Source organism: Aythya fuligula, chromosome 1 (genome assembly GCF_009819795.1).
Source record: "Aythya fuligula isolate bAytFul2 chromosome 1, bAytFul2.pri, whole genome shotgun sequence".
NCBI classification, from domain to species: Eukaryota; Metazoa; Chordata; class Aves; order Anseriformes; family Anatidae; genus Aythya; species Aythya fuligula.
In genome coordinates, this window is record NC_045559.1 from 206,213,583 (window position 1) to 206,235,225 (window position 21,643).

Here is a 21,643-nt window from a genome sequence, read left to right on the forward strand (position 1 = left end):
TCTCCCTGGCAACCGCCCCTCCCCCCGCCGCGCGCCCCGCAACTCTCGCGAGACCCGCGCCCCGCTCCGAGACTTTGCGCCCCCCCCCCCGTGCCCCACAGCCGCGCGCCCTCCCGCCCACGTGACGTGCGTGACGTCACGGCAAGGCGGCAGCCAATGGCGGCGCGAGGCGGGGCGGGAGCGGCGGTTTGAATCGGCGGTAAGAGAAGGGGGCGGGGCCTAAAGGGAGGGGAGGGGCGTACAGAGGGGCGGGGCCTGCAGAGGCGGGGTGGAGGGGGAGAGGAGAGGGGGGCCTCGCTGCTGCTCCCTGACAGGAAGGGGTGGGGAGCGGGGGGGGGGCGGCCTCTGCTCACAGGGAAGCAGGGCCAGGAGCAGAGGGAACGGCCTCGAGTTGTGCCAGGGGAGGCTCAGGTTGGCAATGAGGAGACATTTCTGCTCAGCAAGAGCGGTCAGGCCTTGGGACGGGTTGCCCAGGGAGGTGGGGGAGTCCCCGTCCCTGGGGGTGTTCAAGGAGAGGTTGGACGTGGTGCTTGGGGACAGGGCTTGGTGGGGACATTGGTGGTAGGGGGTGGGTGGGGGTGGTCCTGGAGGGCTGTTCCAGCCCTAAAATGCCTCTGGGGCTCTATAGGTGAGCCCATGGGTCAGGGGGGTGCCCATAGAGGTGCTGGGGGGGCTGCAGGCACCGCTATGGGGCCGTGATCTTGACCCTATCCCATCACCTGGGGGATGCAGGCACTGGTCCTGCCTCCAGCAAGGCCCCAGGGGCTCCGTGAGGTCAGCCTCACCTCCATCTGGCACAGGAAAGAGGAAAAAAGGCACAGGAAAGGAAAAAATTGGGAGAAATCAGCCTGGATCCCCCCAGGGAACCCGCCCTGATAAGCTGTGATAAACGCCGGGCAGTGGGGACAGCCCTGGGTGTTCCCCCCCCGCATCCAGGGGGACCCCCCCTTCGTTGTCCCCATCCCCCTGAGGCCACGGGATCCCAGCAGGGAGCAGTTTGGGGTGGAATTCCCCAAACCGTGATCCCCCACAGCAAATGGGGACGCTGTGGGGTGGGGTGGGCTGGGGACCGGAGCTCGGGGGTGCCCAGGGCCAGGAGCAGAGGCCCCGGGCCCGGCCTGGAGCTCCGGGACCCCAAAATTTGTGGGGTCGCGGGGTCGTGCAGCTTGCCTTGCCCCAGTGCTCAGCACGACGCAGGCTCACACCTTTTTCTTTACCCCACTGCCCCTCCTGGAGGCTGGATTTAGGGGAGAGGTTTTCAGATCACTTTTACCCCTCTCCGTGCTTTAAACCCCAAACCCCCAGGTCTCGGGGTCGCTGCAGGACCCCAGCACCCTCTTGCCGAGCACCCCCAGGGCCTGTCCAAAACGCTGCCCCCATCCTAAAGCCCCACAGAGCATCCCCCCATGGGGCAGGGGGCTTCGTTTGCCCCCTTCCCTCCCCGTGCCCAGCCAGCAGCTTTTTGTGCCGTGCGCCTTTAACGAGCGCGGCCCGGCCGTGACGTGGGGGTGGCCGTGGGCCAGGAAGGGGAACCATCTCCTGCCAACCCCCGGCCGAAACCCAACACAACTTTATTTTTTCCCCCCTTTTTTTTTCTGCAGGGGCCGCGCTCGCCGCCCGGGCCTCCTGGGGGTCCTGGGGGGCCACCCGCGGATGGCGGCGTGAGGACGAGCGGCGGCCGTCGCGCTCCGGTAAGGCCCGAACAAAGACTTTGCCCTGCTCCCGACGGGGCTTTTTGGAGGGGGCAGGAGGAGAAGGAGGAGGAAGAGGAGGAGGAGGAGGCTCTGTGGGGGGCCAGCCCGTGGTTTCTGGCTCGCTGCAGCCCCCCCTTTTTGGCCCCCAACGCCCTGGGCAGCGCCGCGTCCCCGCGGTGCGATCGCGGGGCTGGGGCGCGCGGCCAAGTTGCGCTCGCCAACATCCGGGAGCTCGGCTCTGCCCGCGGGCCCCCCCCTCCCCGCCGCCACCAAACCCCCCCCTTTTCCCCCAGTTTGTGGGGCTGGGGGCGACGTTGAGTGTTTTTGTGGGGTTAGGGGGGGGCTCAGGGGGTGCTTGTCCCCCCCTCACCCTCCTCTCCCCGGCCCCGCGCGCGCGGAGGAAGGCGGCCGCTTGCGTAACGCCGTGTTTTGACTGGGGAGGGAGCTGGGGGGGGCATGGGGACAGCGCTGGGGGGGCGTCCCCGTGCCCCCCGCCGAGGCTCAGCACCCCCAGCCCCTTGGGTTTCGTTATATGGCACCCGGGGCAGGGAAGGAGCCGCGCAGCCCCCGCGGTTGTTCCCCCTTTGAGCAGTGCCCGAGGTCGTCCCGTGGCAGGTTTATGTTTGGGGGGGGCTCTGTGCTGCTGTCAGAGGGGGTCCGGAGGGGGAAATGGGGTCAAGGAAGGGGGTTGAGGGTGGGAGAACCCCCACCCCACGGGGCTGCCCCGCTCCTGGAATGCCCAACACGGAGCTGGGGGGCGAGCGGCTCGGGGGCTGCGCTCGGAGAGGGGAATTTTTGGATGGTGCCAGGGCCAAATCCTGCCCTGGGAGTGCTGGTGCTCCCCGGGGCTGTCGGGCTGCAGGTGCTCCGTGTCTCCGAGCTGCAGCTCCTGGGGTTTGTTAAAGTATCGGTGGTGGCCAAAGCTTCCGGGGACGGTGGGGGGAGGATTTGGGCTCCCTGCGGATTTTTGCGGGGTTTTGGTGCCCGGATCAAGCCCCTGGTGAGGGGTCGGGGGGTGGTTGGGGGCGTTTTTGGGGCAGCAGCACCAGGAGGGACGCGGTGGTGGTGAAAAACCGGGGCACGGGGAGGGCCCTGGAGCTCCAGGCACTGTCCTGCCTGGGCACGGCCGCTCACCCCGTCCCTCCCTCCAGGCTCTGTTATCAGCGACCCCTCCCCAGGTGGGTTTTTGGGTTATTTCAGGCCCTGCTCAGCCCCCCCTGGCACCAGGGCAGGGTTATTGGGGTGGCACCGGGGATGGCAAAGGCAAAAGTCACCATGGGGGCAGCTGGCAGTGCTCCCACGTCCCCCTCCTGCCGTGGGGACGTCCTGGCTGGAGGCCCCCCCCCGTGCTCCTGGCAGCCCCCGCTGCCCTCCCACGGGACCGGGGGCAGCCCTGGGCCCTCCCCACATCCCGCAGGGAGCCCGGGGCAGGGCACGGCGGGGGAATTATTCCCGATGTGAAAGGTGAGACGGGCGTCCCGAGGTCGGATCCTGCACAGCCAAACCTCGGCCTCGCCGCTTCCCCGGGGAGCAGGGAGCCCCCTGGAGCCTGGTGGGGACACCTGGGGGCTGCCAGCACGGCCCTGGGGGTCCCGGCACCTCGGCAGGGTGCCCCCAACCTGGGGACACGGGGATGGGGACGGGGAGAGCAGAGTCCACGTGCTGCTGGCACCGGTGCGCCCCGGCAGGAGCGGGGAGGGCAGCGGTGCTCATGGAGCTCGCAGGACCTTGGCACCGTCCCGACGGCAGGGCTGGCTCTGAGCCCCAAGCCTGGTGACTTTACTCTTATTTTTATTATTATTTTTTTCCCCTTTTTCCTTCCCTTTTACACCTCCAGAAGCTCTGCTCTCCCCTGGCTCCAGCTCGTGCCTCCCGGCCTCTCCCCGAGCACGGAGAGCTCCCCAGCTCCGAGCCCTGCCACTTCGTGCCACTTTTCTCCAAAACTGAGACCGGGGCTTTCCTGGAGGGAGCCGGGGCCGGGCTGTGATGCTGGGGCTCCCCGATAGATGCTATCTCCCCCAGGGCAGCAGTGGCCGTGGCGAGGAGGCTGCTGCAGCGCCGCGATAGCCCCCGCTGCCGAGGGCAGGGACGGGGAGCGCACAGGACCCTGGGGGGGGGCCGGAGCCGTGAGCTTTTTTTTTTTTTTTTTTTTTTCTTTTTTTCTTTTTTTTTTTTTTTAATTTACGCCACCAGGGCGAGACCTGAAAGACCAGCCGGGCTGGAAGGAGGCTTCCTGTGGGGTTGGGGCAGCGCGGCCGTGGCGCAAGGCTCGGGGAGCCGGCCCCGTGGGATGGGGACAGGGACGGGGACGGGGACGTGCTGGGGGTGGCACCGCTGGCACCAGCAGGTTTTTGGCTCGGGAGACAAAAGCAGGTTTCCCGGGGTGCTGGGTAGGGTTTGGTGTCGTGTGCTGGGGGTTTGGGGTATCCTAAAAGGCTGGTGGTGAGTGGGGGCACGGAGGGGAAGGAGGGCACGGGCTGAGGCAGCAAACATCCCCAAAAACTCGGTGATGGGACCCAGGTGGCCGCTGCTGGAGCCGTTCCCTTCCTCCTGCCCGTCCCCAGCGCACCGGGGACACCCGGGCCCCACCGTGCTGGCACCGTGCTCCCGGCTGCCACCCGGTCCCCCTCCCGGCCCTGTGCTCCCCGGGGAATTTAGGTCACCCGACTACAATCGCTGCTCTGTGCCCTCGCTTAGCCGCCGGCCCCTCGCCACGTGAGGCTGGAAGCGTCGCTCCCGGGCTGCCTCGGGGCCGGCCGTGCTCGAGCTCTGCTCCGTGGGGAGCCCAGAGCCCGGCTGTTTCCCCCCAGCCCTGCAGTTTCTTGCTTTCCTCCAGTTTTTTAGGGCTGAAAATGAGGATTCTGGCTGCTGCCCCCGGTAACGCAGCGCGTGGGGCACGTCCTGCTTCGACAGGCACCGGTGCCTGGTGTCACGTGCAGGCTCTATAGGAATGTAATTGCCACGTTTGGCCTTTAATTGCCTTTTTTTTTGCTGTTTCTAGGTGCGGGCAGTGACCTGGCAGCCTCGCAGAGATGCCTCTCCACGCCACGAGAGCCGCGGCTCTCCTCGCTTGGGTAACGCACCGCGGCACGCCGGGCAGCTCCGTGGGTCAGGGTGGTCTCGGGGGGGCTCTGCTGCTGCCCCTTTGGGTGCTGCTGCCCATGCTGGGGTCCCTCCATCAGCAGCTGGGTGCTGGGGCTGGTCACGGTGGGATTTGGGGCACGGGGGGTGTGTGGGGAGGGGGCTTGAGCAGCCCGAAATGCTCCGATGGCTCCGTCCAGCCTTGGAAACCAGCCTGGGGGGCACGGCCGGCGGGGAAAGCAGGAGGAGCTGGGCCATAAACAGCCTGAGGGTCCTGCCTCGGAAAGCACAGGATGGTTTGGGATCAAAGGGACCTCAAAATCTCACTCCCACCCCGTGCCACGGACGGGGACAGAGCTGTGCCGTGTGTGAGCGAGGCGTCACCGTGCCCAACGCGAGGCGTGCCGGCCCCTGTGGGTGCAGGCATTGCCCCCATCCCTCCTGGCAGGGCGCTGGGGAGGGCTGGGGGTGTCCGTGGGGGCGGTGGGGGTGTTGTGGGGCGGTTGTTGGGTTGTTCCCTGCTCACTGTCTCACCCTGTCCCCAGGTGAACAGCACCAAGGTGTGCGCGGATCCCCTGGGGGACCTGTCCCAGCTGCAGGACTGCCGCGTTTTCATCCAGATCATCAACAAAACGTGAGTCCCGGGGGCTCTCCTGCCCGTACGAATGTGCCTCCCTAAATCCTGCTTGGGCGAGGAGGCAGCTGGCCAGCTGTCCTGAGCCTCGCTCAGCCCGGGGGTCCCGGGGGGGGCAGCTCTGCCCCGTGGAGCCATCCCGGTGGCTTTCGGGGAACGGGGGCTGCTCCTGGGGAGGACACAGCAGCCCCGACCCCCAGCACGAGGTGCAGGGATGGGGTAGCTCCGATCCCAAGAGCTTCTCTTGTCCCCTGCGAGCGGGGCTGGCTGGAAGCTGCCAAGCAGAGCGGGTGCTGGAGCTGGGGGCTCGCCCTTAATGAGCCACCCGGCGAGGCGCTGGGGGCACTGCTCGGAGCCTGCCTGCTATAATTAACAGCAGCACGGCGTAACGAGAGCCTGCTCCGAGCGGGGAGCTGGGATATATTTAGCCAGACCTGTTTAACCTCCCAGCCCCAGCCCTGGCTGGGATTAGCAGGGATCACCGGGGTGTGCTCAGCAGGCAGCCGACCCGACCTCGCCGCGGTGCTGGTTTTGGCAAGGAGGGTGCCACGGGGCTGCCCTGGGGGAGCTGCATTTGGGTGAGGGGGGCTGGCAGGTCCCGTGGCACCAGGGAATGGGAAATCCTCGTGTCCTCCCCTTCCCCAGCAAGTCCCTGTGTCTGGAGGTCCCAGAGCAGCCGCGGGTTTGGAAGCAACGGCAGCAGAGCGCAGGCTGGCACGGGTTTTAGGCACGTGGCCCGTGTTTGTGTTGGCTGCTGCAGAGCAAAAGGCTGATCCTGGAGCAGAGCCATGGCAGGGGCAGCCTCGTTCCCCCCCTTAAATCCAGCGTGGGCTCCAGGGCAGGGGGCTGAGGTGCGCGGGGCTCACGCACCCACACGGTTCTGGATGCGCCCTCTCCGAAAGCAAAGCCCTGGAGCAGAGCAGGCGGTGCTGGACCCATCCCAGCGTGGGGCTGGCAGCACAGGAGGGAGGAATTGGGGCTGGAGGGGGCCGAACGCCCCAAATTCAGCCAGTTCTGGGGCTGCCAGCAGCAGCCTGCGCCGCCCCGGGGTGCGGCGGGGATTGCTCGCCGTGCTACCACCCCGGGAATCCCGCTGCTTCAGGAGCTGCCTCTCGGTGAAGGCAGCCTTTGTTCAGCCTCTCCGTAAAGCTCTAACATCCCTCCTGCTCTCTCTTTGCAGCCACAAGAGCGAGGAGGGGCAGTCCGTCCTGGAGCAGCCCCTGCCGGAGCGAGCAGCCTTCATCCGCAGCTTTCTGCAGAGTAAGAGCCTGCCCCGAGGGGCACGGCAGCCCCCTCCCCGCCTCTGCCAGGGCTCTGGGTGACCCCGGCCCCAGCACCAGCTCTGCAGGGCTGCCCAGAAGCCGGTGTGGGAAGTCCTTGCTGGCCAAATCCAGCTTGGGGGGAGTCCTCGCCGCAGCAGGGGTGCCGGGTGGGGAGGTGCCGTGTCCCATCCCGCAGCACCACGGCGTTGTCCCAGGCTGTGCTGGTGCTGCTGGTGGAGCAGCAAAAGGCACGGAGCCAGCCCGAGGGTGGTCAGAGGGCTGAGTTTGAAGGGGGAAAAACCCATCCAGGGGTCTCCACTCGGTGGCAGGGGTCTCGGTGTGACCGCAGCTCCCGTTTCGTGTTGCAGAGCTCTGCAAGCACAAATCGACCACAGAGAACCTGGTGTCGGCACAGAAGCTCCTGGAGGGAGAAGAGCTGGAGTTGGCCAAGGTATCGCCGTGCCCAAGGGGTCCCTCTGTCCCGGATCGAGTCCCTGCTGCCACATTTCCCTGCTGGAAGGGAAAACTGTGTCCCGGGGGCCCCGAGATGGAGGGGCTGCACCCAAGGGGGCTGAGCAGCTCGGGGGCCAGCCCCACAAGTGGCTGGTGCTGCCCAGCTCCCCTCCTGATGCTCTGCCTCGTTGCAGGTGGCCGTGCTGCTGCTGTACCACAGCTCCATGAGCAGCAGGAACCCTGGGGACTGGAACGACTTCGACTACCAGACCCAGGTACTGCCCGGTGCCAGCAAGGGGCTGGGTGAGCACCCACCAGCCCCTCGGGCCCGGAGCTGCCGCAGGGCAGCTGCTGACCCCCGGGCTCCTCTGGCGCAGGTCGAGCTGGCAAACATCCTCAAATTCGTGCTGGACAACGAGGAGAGCCTGACGGAGAACCTGGAGGCGTTTCTGCAGAGGAGAGGTGAGCGCGGTGCCCGGCTCGGTGCCCAAATCGGTGCCCACCCTACGAGCCTGTGCTGCGGGCACCGATGGGCTGGCGTTGGATGAGCCTCGTGCAGGGAGAGCAGGCGGCCAGACGGGGATTTTTTTTTTACTGCTTGTAAAAAAAAAAAAACACCTTGTTAGCGCTGGGTTAACGTTATTTGTCTGGGTGGCAATGTCCAGACGCCAGCAGGGTGGCATGGGGACAGGCCCTAACTGCTGCAGCAGGGTGAGGTGTTCCAAGTGCTGGCAGCATCCGAGCAGCACAGGTGGCTTTTTTCCAGAGCATAAATCTGCTGGGTTTTGCCCCATTTGCACGGCTCTAGCTGCCAACCCAGGAGAGCAGCAGCACCACTGGGAGCCCGTGGTTCCAGGTTGTCGCCTGTCACACTGAGCACTACAAAAGCGTCCCATAAGGGGACAAAGGGACAGTCCCACAAGGAGGCAAAGGACAGTTTTGTCTCTCCTGAGAACCCTTGGGGACGGAGCTGGGGGGCTAGGCACATTCCTGCTGCGTGGGTGGAGGGGGGCAGCAGGGCTGTGAGGGCTGTTCCAGCTTTTTGGCGGGGCTGATCCATCCCGGAGCAACCCCACTGTCACTGGGGCTTTCAGACCTGAAGCTGAAAGCCTGCAAAGCCTCGTGGTGTGAGCACAAACCCCACACCCTACCCCTCCCCTGTCCCAGCCCCGCAGCCCTCGGAGGAGCGCTCGCCGGGGCTCCCCCCGCAGCAGGCACGCGGGGTGCGCTTCCTGGAGCTGCAGAAGGTCGCCTCCTCCTCCTCCAGCATCAACAGGTAACGTTAGGGGGGGACAAGGTGGGGGGAGAGTGGGGTGACGGGACCCCCAAGTGTCCCTGGGGTGCGCCCTCATAGCACAAGGAGAGCCGCCGCGTGCCACGGTGCTCTCCCGGTGCAGGCACTGCTGGCGTTCTGGCAGCAAATCAATTAAATTCAGGTTAAATCTCTGCCTCTGGAGCACGCTGACAGCTCTGCGACGGGCTCAGGCAGAGGTGGAGAGGGGAGGGATGCTTGGTCCCGGGGCTGGCTTCGTACCCCCGGGCTAGAGGCTGGGGCGGGGGGCTTCCTGCTCGGGGGCTGGGGTCGCAGCTCCCTGCCCCTCCGGATAACCGAGGGATGTCGTGGTCCCGCAGCATCCTGCCCGGACCCCCGACCTCGCCCGTGGGGGACGTCATGCAGACCCCCCAGTTCCAGCTGAGGAGGCTGAAGAAGCAGCTGGCCGTGGAGAGGGACAACAGGGACGAGCTGGAGCTGGAGCTGGCAGAGAACCGCAAGCTCATCACCGAAAAGGGTCAGTGGCTGGCGGGGGGTCCTGGGGTGCAGGGGGGGTGGTCTTTGGGGCTGAGATCTGTTCTGGGACTTGCTGTCACAGCTCTGACGCCCTCCTAAAGTGTGTTCAGGCATGGTGTGTCCTGCTGGAGTGCAGCCTGAGCCTTTGGGGTTTTTCTGCTGTCCCGAGCAGCGCGGGCACCTTGGGGCTCGCCGTGCCTCCGCGGGGCCGCGGCTGCACCAAGGATCCTTGCTGTTAGCCAGGAACAAAACGTGCTGGGGGGAGCCAAGGCAGCTCCAGCGCTGTCACAACAGCTCCGAGCAGGGCAGAGCTTGGAGGCTGCTCTTAGTCCTGCTGCCAAGTGGCTGGGAGCAGCCTGCCAGGCGCAGCAGCCTTCCCACCCACGGCTCAAACGCTCTCTGCGCTGGGGATTTCCCCCGGCGGCGCGTTCCTCCTTCCCTTTTACGTCCCCTTCTGCACACCCTGGGCACTCAAAGGCACCTGGGGCTGCCAGCCCGGCTTCCCCATCCTCGCTCCAGCTTTCTGAGAGCTGGGGGGAGGACGGAGCCCTGCTGTGGGGCCGTGCAGGAGGAGGTGGTGACGTGCCCACCCCGCACAGAGGCGCAGATCACCGTGATGCAGCACCGCATCGACCGCCTGACCCTGCTGACCGAGAGGCAGGCTGCCGACCAGCTGGAGCCCAAGGAGCTGGAGGAGCTGAGGGAGAAGAACGAGAGGTAAATAACCCCGGGGGCTTCGGGTAATGCATGGACCAGGGCTGAGGGCATTCCTTGCTGCTGCTCCCGGCCACTCCTGCGCGTCAGCAGCCAGTTTCTTTATGGGGAATAAAGGGCACGCTGCCCCAAATGTAGCCCTCCAGAAGAGGCTTTCCCAGCTCTGGGACAGGCTCTGTGTCCCTGGAAGCTTTTAGGGGGGATATTGGATGCTGGTTCCCAAAGGTTGGCCCTGCTGGAGCCCAGCCGTTGTGTTTGGTGCAGGAATCTTCAGCACAGGCCACCCAGCTCATGACGGGCTGCAGCTGAGTGAGCCCAGAACTGCTTTTGGCCTGAAACTCTACCTGAGGGCAGCAGATGGAGCTCTCAGCCCCTTCCCTTTCCCCAGCTGCTCGCCATGAGCTTGATCGGGTCTGAACTGGGCTCGAAAGTCGCCTGCTGTGCTGTCCCAGTCCCTGCCCCGTCCCTTCTCTGGTGGTGTGTTTGCTTGGGGAGCACCCCCAGCTCCAGCTCGGGGCTGTGGTTCTCTGTTTGTGGTGTTTTGTGCTGCTCTCACCATCACACAGGACACAGGGTACCTTCCCCAGCAGCACCCAGTGGTGCCCTTGCCCAGCCCCTAACCCTCTCCTCTCCCGCAGCCTGCTGGTGCGCCTGCACGAGGCCCTGAAGCAGTGCCAGGACCTGAAGACCGAGAAGGGCCAGATGGATCGGAAGATCAACCAGCTCTCTGAGGAGAACGGGGACCTTTCCTTCAAGGTGGGGAACAGCACAGTCCCCAAACTCGCATCCCTGTGCCCCTCAGACCAAGGGCAACATCAACCTTAAAAATCAAGTCTGTGTTCTCCGTGCTTCCCACGGCTCACCGGGCACAGAGAACATTTTGGCTTCGTCCTCCGAGGGACGTTGCCCGCATTCGGTGCAGGGTGGCTGACGAAGCCCCGTGAGCCCCCAGGGGATTTGGGATGGCCCCGGCGCTGCTTCCACCCCGCAGGGTGAGCTCAGACTAACTGCTGCCTGCCCCGCTTCCCCCTGCAGCTGCGGGAGATCGCCAGCCACCTGGTGCAGCTGCAGGACGCCCTGAACGAGCTGTCCGAGGAGCACAACGCCGCCCTGACGCAGTCCCAGGAGAAGCAGGCGCAGCTGGAGGGCGAGCTGCGGGCTGCCCTGCAGGACAAGGTGAGGCTCCGGGGCTGCTCCGGCGACTGGCAGCGAGGATGAGGCTGTGGGGATGTTTGGTGTATGAAGTTTGGTGATGGCTCCTGGTTGCCCTGCCTTCTGCCCTGCTCCTTCACCCGTCTCTGTCCCCAGAAATGCCTGGAGGAGAAGATCGAGATTCTCCAGGGGAAGATTTCCCTGCTGGAGGACCAGCTGGCCAAGCTGGGGGACCACAGCTCGCAGGAGAAAGGAGAGGTCATGGGCGACATCCTGAAGGTACGGAGAGGTCCCCAGTAAGGAGAGCGGGCCCAAAACTCGGCGTGGGGACAGAGCTGGGTGCTGCCTGTGGGGTGGGTGCTGGGGGCTGAGCGCCCCGTGCATGCGGAGTTTGGGCAAGCTCCCCACCTCGCTGCTGGCTGCCCCCGTAGCGGGGGGCAACTGGGGATGGAGCCGCATCCACGTGGTGGAAAAAGGAGTTTGCTGTCAGAAACGGCCCCAGGTGCTTGAAGGCAGGGCTCGAGGGGGTGCAGTGGGTGCAGGGAGGGAGGGAGGGAGCGTGCTGCTGGCGTGAAGCTCTCATCACACTGCTGGGTGCCGCTTGAGTAACGCCTGGGGATGTTTTTGTTTTATTTTTTTTTCCTCCTTCCAGCTGGAGGAGCTGAAGCAGGAGGTGTCCAGCCTCACCGCCCAGGTGATCGAGCTGCAGGCCTCCATCCTGCGGCTGGAGGAGGAGAAGAGGCAGCGGGAGGCAGCCCTACAGGCCGAGCGCGGCCGCTTCGAGGAGGAGAAGCTCCAGCTGGGCGAGCTGATCGCCAACCTGCAGAGCTCCCTCGCCGAGCTGCGCCGGGCCAAGGAGCAGCTGGAGCAGGACCTGCGGGCGCAGGAGGCGCGCCTGACGGCCCAGCTGGACGCGCTGACGGCCGAGGTGGAGAAGCTGAAGGGTTTCCTGCTGCAGAGGGAGCAGGAGGCGGCCGGGCTGCAGCAGCAGGTGGAGCAGGAGCGGGCGCAGGCCCAGGAGCTGCAGCGCCGGGAGCAAGCCTCGCAGGAGGCCGTCGCCGGGCTGGGACGCCGCGTGGAGCAGCTGAGCGGCAGCCTGAGGCACAGCGAGGAGAAACTGGCACGGGTCACGCAGGAGAAGGAAGGGGAGGCCCGGCAGATGGTCGCCCAGTGCGAGAAGGTTGCCCAGGAGAGGGACGCGGCCCTGCAGGAGCTGCAGCGCTTCCAGCAGGCCAAGGAGGCGCAGCTGGCGGCGCTGAGCGGGCAGCTGCAGAGCCTGGAGAAAGCCCGAGAGGCCTGCCAAGCCTCGGCCCTGGAAATGCAGCAGGAGAAAGCGGAGCTGAGCCAGAAGGTGCGCGAGCTGGAGGCACGCGTCCTGGAGCTCACCGCCCAGTGCCAGCAGAGCACGGCGCAGGCCGGGGCGGCCGAGGCGCTGAAAGCCCAGCTCCGAGAGCTGGAGGGCAAGCTGAAGGAGAGCCAGCAGAAGCTGGCCGACAGGGAGAAGGCGGCCAAGGAGAACGCACGCCTGCAGGAGCGGCTGCTCTTCCTGGAGGAGTCGGTGCGCAACACCGAGGGCATCCTGGAGGACGAGAAGAGGAGGGCGGCCGAGAGCCTGGAGGGGAACCTGGCCAGGATAGCGGAGCTGGAGGCCGAGAGGCAGCAGCTCACGCAGCGCCGCGACCAGGCCCTGCAGGAGAGGGGCGAGGAGCTGGCCAGGAGGCAGGCGCTGGAGGCGCGGCTGCAGCAGCTGAGCGAGGAGAGCAGGGAGAAGACGGCGGCGCTGCAGCGGCAGCTGGAGGAGGCGTCCTCGGCAGCACAGGGGGAGGAAGGAGAGCGCGGGAGGCTGGAGGAGAGGGTGCGGGCGCTGAGCAGGGAGCACGGCCAGGCCTGCCAGCAGCTGCAGGCACAGCAGGAGAAGGTGGAGGAGCTGGAGGCCCAAGCGAAGCGCCTGGCCAGCGAGCACCAGGACCGGCTGGCTGCTCTCCAAGCAGATTTGTCCAACGCCCGGGCGCGGGCGAAGGAGAAGGAGGGCGAGGAGCAGAAGCTGAGGGCTGACGTCTCGGCCCTGCAGGAGAAGGTGGCGACCTCGGAGCGAGCAGTGGCCGAGCGCGTGGCTCAACTGGAGGCAGAGGTGCGGCGGGCGACCGAGGCGCTCGAGGGCGTCTCCAAGGAGCTGTCCGAGGAGAAGCTGAAGCGTGAGGAGCTCGAGGCCGCGGCCAGGCACCACGGGGAGCAGGAGCACGAGGCGGAGAGGCTGGCCGGCGAGGTGGCGCGGCTGGAGGAGGCGCTGCAGAAGCACGGGCAGGACCTGGAGCGCCGCGACGAGGAGGCGAAGCGCCTGCAGAAGGAGCTGGAGCAAGCCAGGGCGGACTGCGCCGCCGAGAGAGCCCGCAAGGCTGAGCTGGAGGTGCAGCTGCAGAACTCCATCAACGAGCAGAGGGTGGAGCGGTCGGCGCACCAGGAGGAGCTGGCCCGCTCGCTGGAGCTGATCGAGGAGAAGGAGGGCGAGCTGGATGAGCTGCGGCTGAAGAACGTCTCGCGGGGCGAGGAGCTGAGGGACCTGCAGAAGACGGTCAGCAAGCTGAAAGGGGAGCTCGCCTCGGTGGAGGCGGTGAAGGAGCGGGCCTCCAAGATGGACAGCGAGCTGCAGGGCTTCCTGGGGGCCGCCCGGGCCCGCGACGCCGAGATGGAGAGCATCAAGGCCGTCTACTCGAAGGAGATGTCCCTCAAGAGCTTGGAGGAGAAGATCCGCCACAGGGAGCAGGAATCCAGCTCGAGCCAGGACCTGTACCAGGAGAAGCTGAAGGAGGCTCAGGCGCTGGGTTTGGAGGTGGAGAAGCTGGAGCAGAGGTGCCGGGAACAGCAGGACACCATCGCTGCGCTGGAGAAGGCGGCGGCTGAAGCCCGGGCTGCTGCGTCCCAGCACCAGCACGCGGAGCTGGAGGCCTCGAGGAGGGAGGCGGCACAGCACAAGGAGAAAGCCTCGGAGCTGCAGAAGCTGCTGGAGGCCGCGCGAGCAGCCCAAGCCGTGCAGGACGGTGCCGTGGAGGCGCTGAGGAAAGAGCTGCAGGACAAGGGCAAAGAGCTGGCCCAGAGCAGGAGCGCCGTGGCCGCGGCGGAGAAGGAGCTGGCGTCCCTCCGCGCCTCGGCTCAGGAGAAGGGCAGGTCGGAGGAGAGCTGGAAGGAGCAGATCTCGCAGTGCATCCAGGAGATGGAGAGGAAGAACAGCCTGATCGGCAGCCTGGAGCACGAGGTGTCCATCCTGCACCGGCAGGTGACCGAGAAGGAAGGGGAGAGCAAGGAGCTGAAGCGCCTGATCGTGGCCGAGTCGGAGAAGAGCAAGAAGCTGGAGGAGCGGCTGCGGGTGCTGCAGGCCGAGATGGCCACCGCCGCCTCGCGGGCGGCCGAGAGGTGCTCGCTGATGAAGGTGGAGGTGCAGCGGTGCCAGGAGGAGATGGAGAAGCAGCGGCTGACCATCGAGGCGCTGAAGAGGGACCGCCACTGCCAAAGCGAGCGCGAGGAGGAGCTGCGGCAGGAGGTGAAGGTGTGCCAGGACAAGTACTTCCAGAAGGAGCAGCTCCTCTCCTCCCTGCAGCAGGAGCTCAGCAGCGCCCAGGCGCTGGCCGGCGAGCTGGTGCCGCTCAAGCACCTCTGCCAGCAGCTGCAGGCTGAGCGAGCCTCCCTGGAGAGCAAGCACCGCGACGAGCTGGAGCAGAGGGCCAAAACCGCCGGCGTGCTGCAGGCAGAGCTCGCCCGGAGCAAGCTGGAGGCGGCCGAGGTGCCGGCCCTGCGCGAGAGGGCGGCGGAGCAGGAGCGGGCGCTGCAGCGGCTGCAGAAGGAGGCGGCGAGCTACGCCGAGCGGCTGGCGGGGCTGCAGCAGGCCAACGCCAGGCTGGCCGAGGAGAACCGGGGGCTGAGCGAGACCTCGAGCCGCGGGCAGCAGCGGCTGGACGCGGAGCTGGGCCAGGCGAGGGAGAAGCATGCGCGGGAGCTGGAGCGGCTGCGGCTGGAGTCGGAGAAGCTGGTGGCGGGCAGCCGGCAGGAGGTGGAGGAGGTGGCGAAGAAGCTGGAGGCCATGAGCAACAAGTACGAGAACGCCAAGGTGAAGGTGCTGGAGGAGAGGCAGAAGTTCCAGGAGGAGAGGCAGAAGCTGATGTCTCAGGTAAGGGGCTCGCGGGACGCCCCCCGCTCGGGTGCCCGGCGCGGGTTGGGGGCGTGCAGGCAGAGCCCGGAGGGGAAGGGGCACTCATGGCCCCCCCCAGTCTCACTCTTTTTTTTTTTGAGGCTGCTCCTGGCAGCTCTGTCCCACTGAGGGAGCACGTCGGCTCCTCCAGAGCCTTGCCCCTTGCTTACTGCCAGAGCTCTCGTGGCTTCCAGCCACGTATATTGCCCATGAACTTGCTGGCCAAAAACTACTGCCCTCCAAAGCCCCCACCCCATCCCTTTTATTCCTAAGCCAGGGGGTTTTCCTAGGGCCCAGGTTCACAAAGGCACACGGGGAACGGCAGCATCAGCAGGGCTCGGATCCCCTACACACCTCTGAGCCCTCCTTAGCCCGGGCTGCTTGGCGTGGGAGCCGGGGGGTGGCGAGGGGCCGCGTGCCCGCAATGCGCTCACTTCTCCCTTCTGTGCCCTCCCCGTGACAGGTGGAGCAGCTCGAGGTCTTGCAGAGAGAGCAAGCTAAGCAGGTAACGCACGCCAAGTGCCGGCTGCTTAAACGGTGACGGTGCATGGCCCCGGCCCCGGCCCCTTCCCAGCAGAGCCACCTCCTCGTGAGCCGTTTGCAGCGGGGACCCTTCTGCGGGGTGCCCCCGGAGCGCGTGCCGCAGGCGCTGCTTTGCTCCAGGTCTCTGGGCTCGCGCATCCGCCCCGTGGGGAGTAGGAATGGGGGGGTCACAAATCCTCAGCTCGGAGCTGCCTCCTCGGAGAGGAGGTGCTGGCGAGCTGGAGCACCCCTTTTTTTTTTTTTTTTTTTTTTTTTTTATTATTTTCCACCCTCTTTAACTGAGAGGGGCAGGTTGCTGGGAGGAGAGCGCTGAGGTTGCACAAAACGCAGCCTTGGCTGGAGATGCCTTTTTTTTTTTATTATTATTATTATTTTTTAAGCAGCGCCCACCTCAGAGCCAGCACTTGGGAACCGCTGCTGCTGGAGCAGACGTGGCTGATGCCGATGAGGCCACCCCCAGCCCCTTTCCCAAGGAGCCTGTGAGGCCAAGAGGGGCTGACGGCTCGTGGGAGGGACAAAACCTCCCCATCCTCACCCCCAGCCCCTGGTGCTGTTCCCAGGACACCCGGCCTGGCTGTGCACGGGGCGAGCTGCAGGCAGCCTCCCCAGTCCTTTGAGGGGATGTGCACGCCTTGTGCCTGGGGTGGCAACAGCCCCGTGGAGCCCCATGCTGAGATTTGGCACGGATCAGCCTCCTGCTGCTTTATTCTGCAGCAAAATTGGCAGTGGAGATGGTTCCTGCAGCCGAGGGTGCGGGGGGACGCGGTGCCGCCTGCTGCGCCCCATCTCCCCTCATCCTCCTGGCTGAGGGGTCTCGGTTTGCTCCTAGTGCCTGGCGGCTCTGTGCTCGTGTAGAGCAAAGCTTTTCCCTGCAGGGACTCACAGGGCTGCCCCAAACTGCCTGCCTCGGGTCTGCTAATGGCATGCAGGGTGCTTGGCGCGGGGTGCAAGGAGCCGTCCTGTGCACCAGGGTGGCCGTGGGAGGGAGGAATTCACAACCAGGAGCTGGTTGTGGCAGGGGGAGTTCGTGGCCAGGGGCTGGTGTAACAAAGCCGTGCCCTTCCAGGTGGAGGAGCTGAATAAGAAGCTGACCCAGCACGAAAAGGCCACCCGCACCCAGCAGCAGCGGGTCAAGGTACGTCCACGGGGACCTGAAGCCCTGTCCTGAGCCAGAGCTGTCTCCAGCGAGCCCTGCGGCTCTTGGTGGCCACTTGGGCTCCCCGAGGGCTGCGGCTGTGCTGCTGGGGTGGCCCTGACCCCGCTGCCTTCCCTCCCCACGAGCAGGTGCTGGAAGGGGAGCTGCAGACCGAGGCCACCCGCCAGCAGGAGAAGGTGGCGGAGCTGCAGGAGCAGCTGGCCCAGAAGGAGCAGGCGGCCGAGCACTACAAAGCCCAGGTAGGCTGCGAGCGGCACCCCAAGCCCCAGCCCTGCCCCACGGGAGGCTCGGCGGGTCGCAGGTTCCCCTTCTCCTGCTTCTTCCCAGATGGAGAAAGCAAAAACTCACTACGACGCGAAGAAGCAGCAGAACCAGGACCTGGCGGAGAAGCTGAAGGCGATGGAGCAGCTGCAGAAGGAGAACGCGGAGCTGAGGACGGAGTCGGAGAGGCTGGCCAAGGAGCTGCAGCAGAGCGTGCTGCAGGCCAAGGAGTCGGAGCTGACCTGCAGGAACCTCACCAGCCAGGTCCGCAGCCTGGAGGCTCAGGTGGGCACGGCGCGGGGGGGCTCTGCTTCCTTCCTCCTCCTCCTCCTCCTCCTCGCCTGGCCTCTCACCGCTCCTCTCCCAGGTGGAGTTTGCCGATCGGCAGCTGCGGGAGCTGGGCAAGTTCCAGGTGCCGACGGACGCCCTGAAGGGCTGGGAAGCTTTCCGCCAGAAGCCCGCCGACCTCAGCACCGACAGCCTCGACCTCAGCCTCGACGAGCTGCAGCCGCTCAACTCCACCAGGTAACCACAGCTCGGAGGGCCCCGCTCTGCCGCCAGCATCACAAATTTGCTGCCAGCATCACAGATTTGCTGCCAGCATCACCAGCTCCGGCTCCTGGTGGCCAACCTTCGCGTCGTCCTCCCCCCTGTCCAGCAGGAAAGTCACCCGCTCGCAGTCGGAGGCCTCGGCGGTGCCGGAGAGCGCGGAGTCGCGGGCGTCCCAGCGGCTGCCCCGCAAGGTGGAGTCCCTGGAGAGCCTCTACTTCACGCCCATCCCCAACCGCACGCAGTCCAAGCTGGAGAGCAGCGCCAGCTCCCTGGGCGACCTCTCCCTCGACTCGGGCTGCAGGACGCGCTCGGCGCGGCGCCGCACCACGCAGATCATCAACATCACCATGACCAAAGTGAGGGCACGGCACGGCTCAGCGCGGTGCGGGGAGCTCTCCGTGGGCTCTGACCCTGTTTTTTTTCTTTATTTTTTTTCCTCTCTCCCAGAAAGAGCCCAAGACGGAGGAACCGCTGAGCGCAGACAGCTCCTTCTGCAGTGTCCGCTCGGAGCAGCCCCAAAAAGCCGCCCCGGGCAAGGGTCGCCTGCGCTCGGCCGCCTCTGCCCGCTCCCTCGCCAGCTTCCCCTCGCAGGAATCCCTCGCCAAGCCCGAGACCTCGTCCCCACAGGAGCCCCCCGGCCACTCGGCGCTGCTCAGCCTCCCCGGCTACCGCCCGGCCACGCGCAGCTCCCTGAGGCGCTCGCAGGCGGGCAGCAGCTCCAGCCTGGGTGAGTCGGGGCAGGGGGCTGAGGTTTGGGGGTGTGGGGGCTGTGCCTTGCTGGACGCCCCCCCCCGCCTGGCCCTCACCGCTTTGGTTTTTAGGCCGGAGCAGCATCTACCTGGGGACGTGCCAGGACGAGCCGGAGCAGCTGGACGACTGGAACCGCATCGCCGAGCTGCAGCAGCGCAACCGCGCCTGCCCGCCACACCTGAAGACCTGCTACCCCCTGGAGAACCGGGTAAGGGGGGGGAGCTGGGGGCTGCCCCTTCCCCCTCCCCACCTTTCTGCCGTGCTGGGCAGCGCATCAGCATCGCCCCCTCCCCAGCCCTCCAACTCGCTGGGCACCATCACGGACGAGGAGATGAAGACGGGCGACCCCAAGGAGACGCTGCGGCGCGCCAGCATGCAGCCCGCGCAGATCACCGAGGGCACGGCCGCCCGGCGCAGCACCATGAGCACCGCCTGGGCCGGGGGCATCACCACCCGGCAGCAGCGCAAGCGGCTCTCGGATGAGTCCCACCAGGGCCCCGACACCCCCGAGGTGAGCTGAGCCCCCCCTGGGCACCCCCAGGAGCTGGAGGAATCGGGGTGCTGCCCCGGGATGCGGTTATGGCTGCGCATGGGGACCCCAGCTCCGAGCCCTTCTGCCTCCTCGTGGCTGTGTCCCAGGGGTCTGGCCCCTCGCTGAGGTCCCCCCCCTGTCCCCTCTCTTCCAGTCCAAGAAGCCTGTCAGCTGCTTCCCGCGCCCCCAGACCCCCCGGGACCGCAGCGAGCGGCGCAGCTCCCAGGTCAGCCGGCGCAGCGAGCAGCAGGCACCCAGCAGCAAGCCGGTGAGTGGGGGGCTGGAGAGCCGAGATGGGGGGGTCCGGGACCCCTTCCCCATCCACCACAGAGCTCCTCACAGCCCCCCCGTCCTCCCCCGCAGGCCGAGAGGCGCCAGTCGATGGCGTTCAGCATCCTCAACACCCCCAAGAAGCTGGGGAACAGCCTCCTGCGCCGCGCCGCCGGCCGCAAAGCCACCCCCAAGAGCTCGCCCCACGGCACCGCGCGCCGCTCGCCCCGCATCGCCTCCGCCAAGTCCCCCAAGGGCAAGGTGGGCAGTGGGTGCGGGCACAGCTTCCCCCACCCCCCCCTAAATAGGAGACCCCCCCCCCCTAACCCCCTGCTCTCTCTTCCAGGCCAGTCGCAGGGCGCTGAAGGACACCAAGTTCTGAGGTTGCCCAGCCCAGCTCTGCCCGGACCCCTCGCCTCTCCCTGCCCTCCCCCAGCAGCACCGGGACCAGGAGCGATGCTGGGGGCACTTGGGGGCCACCGTCCCCCCCCCAACATCGCTCTGCATGTCCCAGTAACACCCCTGGGCTGTGTGGGGTGGGTTTTGCTCCCCCAGGGCACCTCCATGCTCCCTGCCCTGGCTCTGCTTTGCCCCAAAGCCCCCCCAGTCTCTGTGCCTGGCCCAGCCCTGCCCTGCTGCAGGGGTTTGAACCCTCCCAGGGCTGGGGAGGGGGATTGGGGGGGTCTGGCCCAGCACCAGACTGGGGCAAAGCTGCCAGGGTTTTGGGATTTGGGAGCCCCCGGGGACCAGGATGAGGGGAAGGGGGGGGCCAGGCCGGGCAGGGCCACGCACCCCAGCAGAGACCCTGGTTCCTCGCTGCCCCCCCTGGGCGCAGAGGGGGCATTTTTAAAGTGTTTCTACTTGTAAATAAATTGTATTTTTCTCCTGCTCCGAGTCCTAGACCTCGCCGTGTGTCCCAGCCCTCCTCCAGGACCAGCTCTTTTACGTGGGGCTGTGCTGGGTGGGTGCCTGGGGGGGGGGCACAGCTCCAGCAGCCTGTATAATGGGGATTGGGGAAAAATGGGCTGAAATCCTCCCCGACACCACATCTGTGCCCACCTTGCCGTGCTGCATTTCCTCCAGGTGGTGCTCAGCTGGGGCTTCACGCTTGTGCCCAAACAGATGCAGAGGCTTTTGATTTTTTTTTGCTCCAATTTTATTCTCCACCAGCTCCCCTCGCAGCCTGCCCTCACCCCTCCGTGCAGGAGCCTCCCCCGGCAGCGTTTGCGCAGCTGAGCCCCCCCCCGTTCCCCTCCTGTGGTGTTGGGGGGGGCAGGGTGCACCCATGGGTGCCCCCAGCAGCCCCACCAAGGCGACTTCAGCCCCTTGGGCACCACCTCGGGGGTCCCAGCAGCTCCCCTCCTCCCTCCCCCTGCGCTGGGACCCCCGGAGAGGGGCTCGCTCTGCACCACCCCTGGTACCCGCAGCATCCCCTGGGTCCCCCTTGCACAGGGAGGGGGCTGTGGGGTCGGGGGGGCTGCGGGGTCTGGGGGGGCTCCGAGCCCGCTGCCCTCACTCCCCGCAGGTGCTGGCGTGCTGCTGCACCTCGGCGGGGCTGAAGCAGAGCTGGCAGATGGGGCAGGGCACCCAGGATGGATGCTCCACGTCGGGGTCGGAGTCGTCCTCGCCGCAGCGGGAGGCGTGCGCAGGCAGCAGCGCCATGCTGAAGCATCCTATGGGAAAGGGGAGTGATGGGGGTGTCCCCAAACCCCAAATCCCCCCCCAGCCCATGGGGATGGAGCTCTGGGGAGATCCTCAAAGCACTCACCCGAGCAGAGGGGGCACAGCCCCACCTCGTCCCCTGCGCTGGGTCCCCGTGCAGGTCCCTCGCTGTGGCCACGGGTTCGGGGTCTCCGTCCTGCGCTCGGCTTCCCGGGGGGAGCTGGCGGAGCCCTGCGGGGGTGCTGCAAGCTGAGGGCTCGCCGTGCTGCGTGCTGCCCCCCCCCCGTAAAGCACGGCACAAAACGGGGGGGTTTTGGGCAGCCAGAAATCGGGGGGAGCTGCTGGAGCCAGCACCCACCGCGCGTGGCCGACCCTTGGGTGCGGGGAGGGAGCCGGAGCAGCAAAATCAGCGGGCTGGGGGAGAAACGTGGGGGGGGTGGGAGGTGAATTAATTACCTGCCTGGGGGGCTGCGAGCCCTCTGCCTGCGGACCCTCTTCGGGGGCGCGGGGACGTCCTGCGAGGAGCCTGGAGGGCAGCAAACAGGCAGCGAGCCTTCAGCAGCAGCACCGGGGGCTGCAAACGTGGAGCAGCACGGGCACGGCTCGGGGTGCAGGAACCCGGCTGCTGGTCCCTATAAGCGTGGGCAGGGGGAGACGGGGCTGGGAAAAACAGGGGATTTCCATTTCACACCCCCGTGGGTCGAGGAGCGAGGGCTGAGCCCTGCTGTGGGGTCGGGCACTGGGCTGGGACCACGGCCACGGTTTTTGGGCCACCAAGGGGGTGGGTGGCACGTCCTCCCCCAGCCACGGGGCGCCTCGCCTGCTATGGGGTGCCCACAGACACAGGGGATCCCCCCCAACCGTGGGCAGAACGGGGTCCCTGGGGCAGTTTTGGGGCAGATTTTGGGCACGGCGAGGGCAGCGCTCACCCGGTGCTGCGGGGTCCCCTCGCTCC

At 66.7% G+C, this 21,643-nt stretch overlaps 1 protein-coding gene across 1 annotated transcript; it reads left to right on the top strand.

Moving 5' to 3' along the window:
• Window positions 1–1,518: 1,518 nt before the first annotated feature.
• Window positions 1,519–19,641, top strand: NUMA1 (nuclear mitotic apparatus protein 1). Its single transcript, XM_032206265.1, has 26 exons — window positions 1,519–1,691; window positions 4,696–4,768; window positions 5,321–5,409; window positions 6,590–6,669; window positions 7,040–7,122; window positions 7,319–7,399; window positions 7,502–7,586; window positions 8,292–8,400; window positions 8,757–8,914; window positions 9,513–9,630; window positions 10,266–10,383; window positions 10,663–10,803; window positions 10,936–11,058; window positions 11,432–14,941; window positions 15,426–15,467; window positions 16,572–16,640; window positions 16,790–16,900; window positions 16,989–17,207; window positions 17,290–17,447; window positions 17,584–17,830; window positions 17,922–18,201; window positions 18,296–18,432; window positions 18,520–18,735; window positions 18,911–19,024; window positions 19,120–19,287; window positions 19,373–19,641. Exons 2-26 carry the CDS (start codon window positions 4,727–4,729, stop codon window positions 19,406–19,408), a joined length of 6,534 nt encoding a protein of 2,177 aa, XP_032062156.1. The 5' UTR covers window positions 1,519–1,691; window positions 4,696–4,726; the 3' UTR covers window positions 19,409–19,641.
• The last annotated feature ends 2,002 nt before the right edge of the window (window positions 19,642–21,643 follow it).

Coding starts and splice junctions, on each gene's coding strand:
- NUMA1 (XM_032206265.1), top strand. CDS start 4,727: ATGCCTCTCCACGCCACGAGAGCCGCGGCTCTCCTCGCTTGG. Junction 7,400..7,501: donor ACTTCGACTACCAGACCCAG/GTACTGCCCGGT, acceptor CCTCTGGCGCAG/GTCGAGCTGGCAAACATCCT. Junction 8,401..8,756: donor TCCTCCTCCAGCATCAACAG/GTAACGTTAGGG, acceptor GTGGTCCCGCAG/CATCCTGCCCGGACCCCCGA.